The sequence below is a fragment of the Rhinolophus ferrumequinum genome, chromosome 9, assembly GCF_004115265.2.
Source record: "Rhinolophus ferrumequinum isolate MPI-CBG mRhiFer1 chromosome 9, mRhiFer1_v1.p, whole genome shotgun sequence".
Classification (NCBI taxonomy): Eukaryota; Metazoa; Chordata; class Mammalia; order Chiroptera; family Rhinolophidae; genus Rhinolophus; species Rhinolophus ferrumequinum.
The window spans coordinates 84,221,833-84,234,205 of record NC_046292.1 but is presented as its reverse complement, the minus strand read 5'-3'; the positions used below and the strand labels follow the sequence as shown (position 1 = coordinate 84,234,205).

The 12,373-nt window shown below is 36.2% G+C and overlaps 1 protein-coding gene across 1 annotated transcript in view; it reads right to left on the bottom strand.

Annotated features, from left to right (window-relative positions):
* The window catches only part of LOC117027123 (uncharacterized), a 252,524-nt gene that overhangs the window by 73,975 nt on the left and 166,176 nt on the right, over positions 1-12,373 (bottom strand). The window contains 1 exon segment of the mRNA XM_033114510.1: positions 4,112-4,194. Within this exon segment, the coding sequence (XP_032970401.1) occupies positions 4,112-4,194 (83 nt within the window).

The following is a 12,373-nucleotide window of genomic DNA, read 5'->3' as shown; positions in this document are numbered from 1 at the left end:
TAAAAATAGCAAACATTTTCTGAATCTTTGGATTTCCTTTAAAGAATATCTAAGTTAATGTGCTAAAAATTCCTTCAAATGATGTTCGGAAGACAAAATCATGGATACTAGTTCATCCCCAAAGAAATGAACCCAACGAGAAACAAAAACACAAAGAAATGAGATTTTTAAATCCAAAAAAAAGAGGGAAATATGTGTGGGGAAGTTCATAAGTGAGTACCATGGTGTGTGAGCCTGTTTGCCTGGAGGAAGCGAAATAATCTGCTACTCACAAATTTATATCTTGGACCTATACCTGAGAAATAATGTTTTCACTAGGATACATCAACATTTAAAAGACATGAAATAAGTACCCTGGACCATTACAACTCTAAGTCCTGTTTATACACTGAAACCAAGCAAAATCATCATTTAAAAAGAAAAAGAAAAAATAAAGATTCTTCCAATAGCAATGTCTTTAGAAAGATGAATATCTATCTATATTTTAAAAGAGAAATTTGTGGTGCAAATTTGTTCTGCAGTGTCACATTTTATGTATCATGTGCATGGCTACTCATACTCTGACCCATTGCAGAAATCAACAGGAAATATTTCAATGTGAATTGATAAAATTCAGGCGATGATTTTCAAGTTCATGGACTAAAAATTTGGTTTAGGAGGGTAGCCATTCAAATACAGAATTAGGCTTGGAAATAATGAATTAGCACCGTTTCAAACACAACACAAAATAACAGTCAAGAAGTGTTTTAAATAATTGTGAAAAATTAAAGTGTATAGTGTTATAGTGAAAAAGGCCAATAAGTGATGGTCAGAAGACATGCAGTCAAGTCTCAGTATTTTTGAAACTTAGATCATTTAAAGTCCATGAACTTAAGATTTTTGTTTTTCTTTAAATCTTAAAATTGAAGACAATATTTGCCCTACACAGGTCATAGGATTTTTATAAAGAAAAACTGCGATAATATCTATAACATTTTTCTGGGAGTGGGGAGGATAACACTCATACTGCTTTGGAATAGTAAGGATGTGAGTAGCATCTGGCACGATGCACTGTATAGCCTAGGTAATCAATGGGATACTTAGCATCTATTCTTGTGCATTTATTACAGCATTTCTATGAAGCTGCTAAGTAGAAAATATTATAGGAAGACGATATATATTAGTCTCAACGTTGTCCACCACATGACATGATAATCCTATTTAATTGTGTTACATGGTAGGAAGCAGAGCCCAGGGTCCCTATCTTTTTGTTCAGAGTTTTTTGCCCCTTGGCCATAATTCCTTCCCTGGACTAATTGGTTCACGGAGAAGAGTGACGCTGATGGGACCGATGAGAGGGCAAGTCTTTGTGTGGAGAAAGAGAGCTTACAGTTCACAGGCCAGTGACAGCGCAGTGGAAAAGCATCATGGTGCCAGCACAGTTAAGCTCCACTTAGCAGCAGCAATCCTGCCCCCCCCACCCCAAACTCCTTGCAGGGTCTTTGTGCTTGGCTCTGAGGAGCACTGCTCATCTGCCCATCTGGCCAGATGAAGAGCAAAGGGATTGTTTCATCAAAAGAGAGAGCCTAAGAAAGAGGAAATGGTGAATAAAGGGCGGAATCCTCAGGATTACAGATGCTTTTGAACTGTCCTGGGAAGATCAGAAGTGAGCAGCGTGGAACCGTTAATGCCTGCTCAAGTGATGTGCACCATTTTTTAAGAAGGCAGGGGAGGAAGGTTTGGGGTGAAGGTACTCTGCTAAGAGGCTTGTGTTAATAAGATCACAGAACTGCAAGTCATAGATAACAACAACAAACACCAGGTGCATCTGAAGTATCAAAGCAAATAAATATGACATCATGTTCAATTCCATCAGTGCTGTTATTATCATCCAAAAAAAAAAATAAAAAAATTCATAGCTCCAAATTAAATCCAGCCTAAATCCTGAGACCATTCAGCAAGAATATTATTTCTTCTTTCTTTAATTCGTGTCTGATGTGTTTATCAGATAATTTTTCAGGACAGGCTTTCCATTAGCAGTCCCCAGCGGCAGGCATACCTGGCTGGGTCGCTCACAATTTACCTGAAGAGACCCCTCAAGTAACTAATACCCTGGCTTCTTCTGTTTCTGTCCTCTGGACAACAACTAGCATTTCTGGCCAGTTAGGACCACAAATTCCAGTTGTTCTCTGGTCATCTGTTATTTGAAGAACTCATGCTTCCCATGTGAAGTTCAACATTAACTTTCTTTTCCCCCCAGGTACCCTATGAATTATCTATGCTAGAGTTTTCAATAGCAACTGAAGATGCAAATTAAGCCTTAATACCGTAAGCTGAAAAGAAAAAGGAAAACACTTAAATGTGAGTAGGGAGTCTCAGATTTAGTTTTAGTAAGTATTATAAACCCCCCTTGTCCACAGCACTCAGTCGCTTGCAACTTGGGTGTACTTTTGACTCTCTTTCCACAACAATGATGTTCTGAGACATATTCCCAACAGGCACAAGCTGCTTCCAGAAGAAATTCAGACTTAAGACATTTTCCCAAAGTGCCTGACCCCCAGGAAGAGCTTACTCTCCCAAGCAATTGACTCACAACTTCAGAAATATAATATTAAAAATAAAATGAAAAAGGGAACTCCTTAATTAAACATATAAACTCAAAAAATATAGGAAAGAATTTTAGGTTTTCTGGGTGATTGCAGTGTTTCTCACCTTACCTACTTTAGCCTTTCTTGTAATCCCAAAGTATAAGGCCAATAATGGGTACAAGAATTTTATAAAAATATTTAAAAGGCTGTTATTAGATACGTAATATCTTACAAGTCTCATGGGCATATCCTTTCTTTAGTTTCTCAAAGAGTATACATAACAGTACCTAATACATAAAAGGTATAAAGGATGTGATCTTTTTTCCTTCCCAGCAAATGGTCTTTTGTTTCCATATCCTAGCCCTTAAATTAAGGTTATAAGACCCAAAAAATAGAAACCATAGATCTGACTAAAAGGAGAAAGAAATAATACAACATTTTTGTAGTATTATTTCATGATGGATACAAATATGGATTCTAGAAACAGACAGTCTGGGTTCAAAGCCCAACTACACACTTATTAGCAAAGTTATTTTGGCTAACTTATTCCATCTCCCATGACTTATTTTTGTCACCTGTAAAATAAGGAAAAGGATGATAATAGTAGTATCTATCCCATTAGCTTGCTGTGAGAATAAGATGAGTCATTTGTAGGGGACTGAGAACATTTCTTGGCACCTAGTAATTTTCTAGCACTCACTAAATATTGTCTTTCATTATTAGAAATTTCACTAAACTTTTGACTCCTACGCTTTCTTCTTTACTACAGACTGCAGTATGGAAACAACCCAATTATAAATGCTATAAGTGGTGACCTGGACATTACAAGCTCAGTCATTTATTTGGTCAGATGGTGGTCCACTATTTAGAGATGAAAATAAAACTCACTTTAAAGATAATGGCACAAATTTGTCTCTATAGAGCTATATCTATTTATCAGGAGAGTGCAGAATTAAGATAATGATTCAAATCATTTGTGTGGGAAAGGGCATGGTTGGAGGACAATCCTTTTACTTCAATTTTCTATGCAAGCTAAGTTTTCTGAATACTTAGAACTCAAACTCACTTGTTCTACATAGATATAGATTTTTGGAAACAGTTAGGTATCTAAAAACTGCATCGAGTAATACCAGTAAAATTAATTTAACCAACATTTGGAAACCTAGATTATGTCATTTATATAAATTTATCACGAGAGTTTCTAGACAGACTTCATGGCAGCCACGATCATGCCAAATAAAACACAGTACAATCAGCACATTTTCTAATCACCCTGCCAAAGCTGGAAAAAAGGCATATAGACTGATTAATTTAGCTAAAGTCTTCAACGGCTTAAAGAAGTCTGATTCGGATGTAATAAAAATTTATTGGCATTACTGATTTCACAAACGTCAGCTGCTTTAGCATGTCCTGTACTTCAAAACCTGCTTTGAAGACGAAATTACTTTCTACCTGGATATATATTTTAAGAAATCATAGTTAATAATCAGGGACTGCTATTTTCATGGTATTTTCAAAGCCAATTTCTACAGCCTTCACCTTACCTTATTGTGTAATTCCTGGTCTTCTTTTAAGAGACTGAGATCACAGTTCATAGGGCGAGAACCAATTTTATGAGAAATGCTTCCTAGGGTTAAAAACAAAAGGTACAAAAAATATATTACAGATTTTCACTTCAGAGGCTATGTAAACTTACACTGCTGAAATTTAAGAGCCTGTATAAGGCCTGACAAGTGGGGGTAAAAGAAATAATTCTAAGAAGAAGGCTCTAAGCTGTTTGATGCTCCCAGTTTTAATTCAGTCAAGTATAAAGTTCAAATAGAGCTCTACTATTGGCCGCACCACCGGGATGCAATTTACAAGCAGCAGCTGTGTCTGCTCTGCTTTCCTACCCTCATCCGGGTAGGATTCTCTGTCATCAGCTATGTTTCTGGAATCAAGTTTCCAAAGAAACTCCTCTGTACCTCCTACCAATGTTTCGATAGAAAACCTTGAGACTAAAGAATTCTGTTCTCTTCATATACTGAGTACTTCCCACTGGAGACATTTTTTTTTCATATTTTACAAGACTTATTTTATTCAGTTTCTCAACCTCATCACTATTGACATTTTTGTTTGGATACTTCTTTGTTGTGAGGACAGTCTTGTGTTTCGTAGGATGTTTTACAGCATCCCTGGCCTCTACCCCCTAGCTGCCAGTAGCACCTTCCACTTCTTCCCCAACCCTCCACCAGGTGTGATAACCAAAAATGTCTCTAGACATTGCCAAATGTCCTTTGGAGGACCAAACAACCCCAGTTGAGAACAACTGCTCTAGAACAGAAACTTGCATACTGTGTATCTTGTTTATCTTTGTATCTCCTGTAATGTCTAGCACAGAGCCTGAAACAGAGCCCAACAAATGCTTCTTAAATTATAAACAAACAAGCAGAGGTATCACTGTCATGAGGGGCCTCAGCTTCCGCTCCCCGCACAAGAACACAGGATATGGCGAGGCCAAAAAGGAACATCAACGGAACCATGGATGGGCAGTTCATACCACTATATTCTCACTGGTGGCTGGGTTGGAGACACAGGAAGCAGGCTCCACACGATGTGCAATCCGCCATCCACTTCTCTGCTAACCAACCAACCTGCCCGTCTAGCCACATCAGTTACATTAGTGGCTAATGGCTAACCAGAAACAGCTGATGGCCACCCAGCCACAGCGGATGGCCATCTGATTAAAGCTGATGGCCATCCAATAACCGAGCCAGTACCTTTTCTCGTGAGGCCGAGAGCCTGGAAACTGCTCTCTGGGACTCTGTCCCCACAATCACATAAGTTGGTATTACTTCAACTCTACGTCTCTCAAGTCGTTGACTTGACCTCTCGCTTCAATGAATCTATATGCCAAGGTTGATCCCCAAATTCCTGTGACAAATATTCTGACCTCGAAGCTGCTAGAGCTTGTAATACCTCAGTAGAGCTTTGGCAAAAAGCTGTGACTCAACATTTTTTTCTTTTTGTTTCTTTCTTTTTTTTTTAAGTATACGTAAATCATATACCATGAGCAGCCAGAACCTTGCTGCCTGCCCTCTTCTCTCCCTTCAGGGTTTGAAAGGTGCCATCCCCTGCCTTTTGGAATTGCCCTGTGGATATATTATTAATGAGATTGCCATAGTGTAAAATTTTTAGGACATGTTCTCCAGGTCTGCAAGCTTTGGAAAACTTTTTCTCCCTAAAGATGACTCAGCTAGGCTCTTCTCCCCACCCAAGCTCTGTGGGGATCCTGCATTCTGAGCAGAAATGTTTCCATGGTATTTTCTGACTCTGACCCTGGTGCACTGTACCATACTAAAGTCAGAAACGAAAAATGTCCTTCTTTAGGGAGAGTCAAATAGGTCAGGTGCCCCTTCCGTGAGAAGCCTGACACTCGGTTTATTGAGATGAGGGGCATGTAAATCATTGGAACACCTTCCTTATTTTGAGTCTGAAACAGAATTCATTGTTAGTGAGGTTGATCCGGTCAAAATCGAGATAAGAAAGGCAAGTGGAAAACATTTTTATTCAGATTTTAAATATATTATTCTTTTTAAAGCCTTGTAATTTAAATTATCTTTACATAATAACAAATACAACATAATAATAAGATGCATTTTTAGTGTTTTCTAAGAACTTTACACACACACACACACACACACACACAGAAAAGAAATTGTTTAAAGAGCTATCATTACCCCATCTGACAGATTTGGAAATTGGGATTTGGACAGATCAAACAACTTCCCTCAAATCACACAGTTAATCAGTGAAAATCTGAAATTTAGACCCAACTTCCACTTGACCTGAAAGTCTATGTATTTAATCTCTCTGTTATATCTTACTTGAGAACCATACCACCCCATTTTCTACTAATACACATTTTTAAACATTGAACCCTATTTTCATTTTTATTGAATAATGATCTGGAAAAAATTTCCACAAACGTAGTGACTTAATAACCATTTAGTATCTCACATTTTTTGCAGGTCAGAAACCTGGGTATAGCATGGCTTAACTGGTTTCCTCTTGTTGAAGTCTCCTAAGGTCAAAATCAACATATCTGCCAGGGCTGCAGTTCTCATCAGGGTCTTGGTATCCTCTTCTAGGTTTACTGGCTGTTGGCAAAATTCATTTCCTTCTCATGCTTTCCATGTGGACCCCTTTACCTTCAAGCCAACAAGAGTGGGATGCATCCTTCTCATGCTTTGAATCTCCAGCTTTTCCTTTTACCTTCTCTTCTGCTACCAGCCTGAGAAATTTCTCTCCTTTAAAGGTTCATGTACTTAATTAGATTAGGTACACCTGGATAATCTCCCTCTTGGTATGCACAGGTTTAGGTCTTAGACATTTTAGAGAGATCATCTTAGAAATTCTGTCTACCATGAACAATTTCTAATTTAATGGTATTTACATCATGTGCTAAAATGTAGTGATTCTACATTTGTTCAGGTAATAAAGTCCCTATCAAAGAGATAGTCTCCTACAAGTTGTTAAGTTTTTCTTTGTTTTCATGTAAAATGAGAACACTTCTTTGCTCTAAAACCTATTTTATTTATAAAAATGTACATAGGAATTATATATATTAGATTACTAATATACATTTTATATGGTTACATATACTATGTAGTCATTATTATACATATGTGTACATAATACATTTTTTTAATCAAATCACCATCATACTATATATGCAGATAGTATCCCTTTTTACACTTGTGTTGTGTTTCTTACTTGTTACTAAATATTCCTCAAAGCATCATTGTTAATCAGTGCATAGTAGTACAAAATATAGCTTTATTTAACCAGTGCCCCTTGATTGGATATTTACATCATATTGAACAAATTTTGTAAAAATGTTGATGTTCGTCCATGCTTATTTTCACAAAATGAGTACCTATCATTAATAATATTAAGTCAAAAACTCAAGATTCACAAAAAAATATCAAAATTCAAACTCCAGCCAACAATGTATAAAAATATCCTATTGTCCACATGCTTGCCAAAACTCACCATATTTTTCAGTTTTGCCTTTTTGGTAAACAAAATCACATTTCATGGTTATTTAAATTTTTAATACTGTAGTACTAATAAATTTGAACATGTTTGTGTTTGCTGAGCATTTACGCTTATGTTGTCAATTCCCATCCCCATTTTTATCACTGTCTTATGTATGTTTACTGGAAGTACCACATAGCTGGGATTCCCTTTTAAACTCGGTGTGATAGTGATATTATTATAAAAATGATATGTTTCATTTTATTTACTTTTCGTTTATTTTATTTCTCTACTCTTCCTTTTGCTGTGCTCATTAACTTGGGATAACATTCATTTTTCTTTTCATTTCCTTTCTTAACGTATGTGGTCCACATTTCTTCTCCATTCAATTATGACCACTGTGGGGACAGAGCCCTAAAAAGCAGTTTCCAGGCTCTCGGCCTCACATAGAAAGGTGCTGGCTCAGGTAGTAAATGGCCATCGACTGTGATCAAATGGCCATCAGCTGTGGCTAGTTGGCCGTCAGCTGTAACCAGTGAGCCATTAGCCATGAATATAACTGCCGTGACTAGGCTAGCAAAAAAAGGGGGAGCTAGCAAGAAGATGGTGGCTGAGCCTGCAAGCGGCACAGTGAGGGTTGAGAATTATGTTGCTCCTGGTCCCTGTGTCTCCAACCCAGCCGCCAGTGACAGTATAGTGGTGTGACTCCCCTACTTATGGCTCTGTGGGTGTTCCTTTTTGGCCTCACCATGTCCTGCGTTCTTATGTGGGGAGCGGGACCAGAGACCCCGCAGGCCGCCCTGCACGACAACCACTTTCTTTCACTTTTTCAGCATGTAGTCATATACAGGGAACAAATTTAAAGTACTGCCAGGTGCACGGTTCTCATAAAGGAATGGTAAGAAACCCTGATAAAGAGAAGGACATGGAAGGGAATATCTAAACAAACCATAAAACTGTCCCATGAAATAAAGAGTCATCTTTTAAAGACCTAACAACTCCTACAATTATGACAACTCTGCCTTATACCCCAGCCCTACCCCTGATCAAATCCTGAAGGGATCAATAACCATGACTCACAAGATGGAGGAGAAGGGGTAGAAGCATAACACTCGGAAATAAAGAATATAACCAAGCTCTGCCCTCCTTCCCAATTTCTAGGGCTAGCCTGAAGGAAACTGCAGACAGGACAAAGCCTTTAAAAGAGGTTGAAAACATTTTTTCGTTGTTGTTATTACCCCTGACTAGACATATGAACCAATTATTTAAGACCAGAGGCAGGGGTGGTAATAAGATCAACAGAGGACTGAGAGGTCACCACCAACCCCCTTCATACAGGCACTCACCTCATCACTCAAACCTTGCATGAGATGTTTAGAGTGAAAGGCAAGATCAAGGGCCACCTGACTCTTTGCTTAGATTCTAAACATTTGGATCAGATGATGTCACTGGCAACTTTGCTACCACACACTGTACATTTCCCCTAGCTAAATCCAGAAGGTCTGAATCCAATATTTTTATTTTTAAAATAAAAGTGTTGAGTTAATAATTTACATCCAACCAAATGTACATATTTTAATTCAATGAGTTTTGACAAACATATGCACCTGTGTAACCTCCACTACAAGTAAAATCTTAAACATTTTGCAGAATCCCCCCAAATTTTCCCAATCCCTTTGCAGTCAACCTCTCTCTCTCTCTCTCTCTCTCTCTCTCTCTCTCTCTCTCTCTCTCTCTCTCTCTCTCTCTCTGCAACCACTTACCTGATTTCTATCACTATAGATTAGAATTCTACTATAAAATTGCATACATATGAATAATACGGTATTTACTCTTTTGTTCCTAGCTTCTTCCATTCAGAACAGTATTTTGAGATTCACTCCTTTTTATTGCTGAGTAGTATTCCTTTTTATGAATGCACTGCAATTTATTTATTAGTTCCTCTATTGATGGATGTTTGCTTATTTCAGTTTTGACTGCTGTGAGGATAGCTGCTATGAACATTCATGTCCAAGTGTTTTTCTGGACATATGTTTTTATTTCTCTTTGGTAAATACATAGGAGTGGAATTACTAAGTCATATGTTAAGTGTTTATTTAATTTTTTTTTTTAACTGCCAGTTTTCCCAAGTACTTGACTACTTTTATTCCAACCGGGAATGCATGAAAGTTTCCTCTAAATCATTATCAGTACGTGTTGTTAATCTTCTTAATTTTAGCATATTAGTAGATGTAAAGTGATAACATATTATAGTTTTAATTTGCATTTCCTGGTGACTAAAGATTATTAGGCATTATTCCTGAATTAACTGGACATTTCATATCTTCCTTGATGAAACTTGTTCAAGTATTGTAACTTTTTAAAAGTGACTTGTTTTTCTTTTTATTAGTGAATTATAAGAGTTGTATAATCAGGATACAAATTATTTGTCAGATATATGTAATACAGATGGTTTCTCTCAGTTTGTAACTTGCCTTTTTTTTTTCCTAATGGCAACTTGAAGAGGAAAAAGTTTAATTTTATTAAAATCCAATGTATCATTTGTTTTCCTTTTAAAGTAAATACTTTTTGTGTCCTGTCTAAAACATCTTTACCAAGAATATGAAGATTTCTCCTACGTTTTTTCCTGGAAGTTTGTTGCACTGGCAGGAACTCCAGTATATAAAGTGATGAGAATAAACATCCGTGCCTTGTTTTTGATTTACAAAATCAAACATTTAATCTTTCTCCATTAAGTCAGAGAGACGTATACTGTAATATTTAAATCTTTTGAAATATATTAATATTTAATTTATAATTCACTATATGATCCATACTGCAAACATTCTATATTCCCTTGAAAAAAATATATATGTTGTTGTGTTCAAGTGAAGTGCTTTATAAGTTATCAATTAGATCAAGTAGGTAGATATTCAGATATTCTCTGTCTTTTTTTATTTACTTTTTGTGTCTTTGTTCTATCAACTAATGAAAAAGGGTGCTAAAATCCCAAACAATGGTTAATGATTGGTCTAAATTTTCCCTTTTATGTCAGTTTGTGTTTCATAATTTTCGAGGTATAATTGACATATAACATTACATTAGTTTCAGGTATACAACATAATGATTTGATACCTGTATATATTGAAAAATGATCACCACATTAAGTCTAGTTAACATCCATCACCATACATAGTTATAAACTTATTTTCTTGTGATGAGAACTTTTAAGATCTACTCTCTTAGCAACTTTCAAATATAGAAGAGTATTATTACTTACATTAACCATGCTGTACATTACAGACCCATGACTTGTTTATTTTACAAACAAAAGTTTGTACCTTTTGATGCCTTTTACCCATTTTTCCCACGTCCCCACACCCCCACCTCTGGAAACCACCTATCTGTTTTCTGTATCTATGAGTTCACCTTTTTTTTTAGATTCCAGGTAAGTGAGATCATGTGGTATTTGTCTTTCTCTGTCTGACTCATTTCACTGAGCATACCACCTCAAGGCCCATTCATGTTGTCATGTATCACAAAGAGCAAGACTTCCTTTTATGGCTAAATAATATTCCATGATATATATCACGTTTTCTTTATCCAATCATGTACTGGCTGGACAGAGGTTATTTCTATATCTTGGCTATTATAAATAATGCTGCAGTGAACATGGGATGCATATAGCTCCTCCAATTAGTTTTGTTTTCTTTGGATAAATACCGAAAAGTATAATTGCTGGATCATATAGTAGTTTAATTTTTAATTTTTTTCTTTTTTTAGAATGTCCATGCTGTTTTCCATCATTGTTGCACTAATTTACATTCCTACCAACAGGGCACAAGTGTTCCCTTTCCTCCACATCTTCACCAACACTGGTTATTTCTTTTCTCTTTGATTACAGCCATTCTGACAGCATGAGATGAGATCTCTTCATTGTGGTTTTGATTTGCATTTTCCTGATGATCAGTGATGTTGAGCATCTTTTCATGAACCTGTTAATCATCTATATGTCTTCTTTGGAAAAATGTCTGTTCAGATCCTCTGCCCATTTTTAAATTGAATTGTTTCTTTTCTATTGAGTTTTATGAGTTCTTTGTATATTTTTTATGTTAAACTCCCAGCAGGGTTGCAGTTCTCATTAGGGTCTTGGATCCTCTTCTAGGCTTGCTGGTTGTTGGTAAAATTCATTTCCTTCTCATGCTTTCAATGCATTTTATTTTATTTAAACAGTAAATTATATTTTAAGAAAATTATTATAAAAAGTAGTCTTTAATATTTATCTATATATTTGCCAGTTCTCATATTCTTCCATTTTCCCATGTTGATCATCTTGTATTCAACCTAAAGAATATTCATTTATTTTGTTTTTGTTTTTTGTTTCTGTAGCACCAATCTGCTGGAGAAAAATTATTCCCACATTCTTTCATCTAAAACTGTCTTCATATCAATCTTAATTTTTGTAGAATACAAATTTTGCCAGATACAAAATTCTAGACTGCCATATTGTCAGCACATTAACTATGTCATTACAGTAACTTTTGGTCTCTGTTGTTTCTGATAATATCAGCCATTTTACATATCATTGTTGCCCCACATATGTGTTTCTTTGTTTGTTTTTTTCCTGTCTATTTTCAGGATTTTCAATTTAACTTTGGTGTTCAGCAGTTTGACTATGGTATTTCTACCGTAGTGGAGTTTCCCTTGTATTTATTCTTTTGAAGTTCACTAAGAGTATTCAACGTATATGTCAATTTGTTCCTCCAAATTTGGGAAATTTCCAGTCATTACTCTTTTAATACATATTT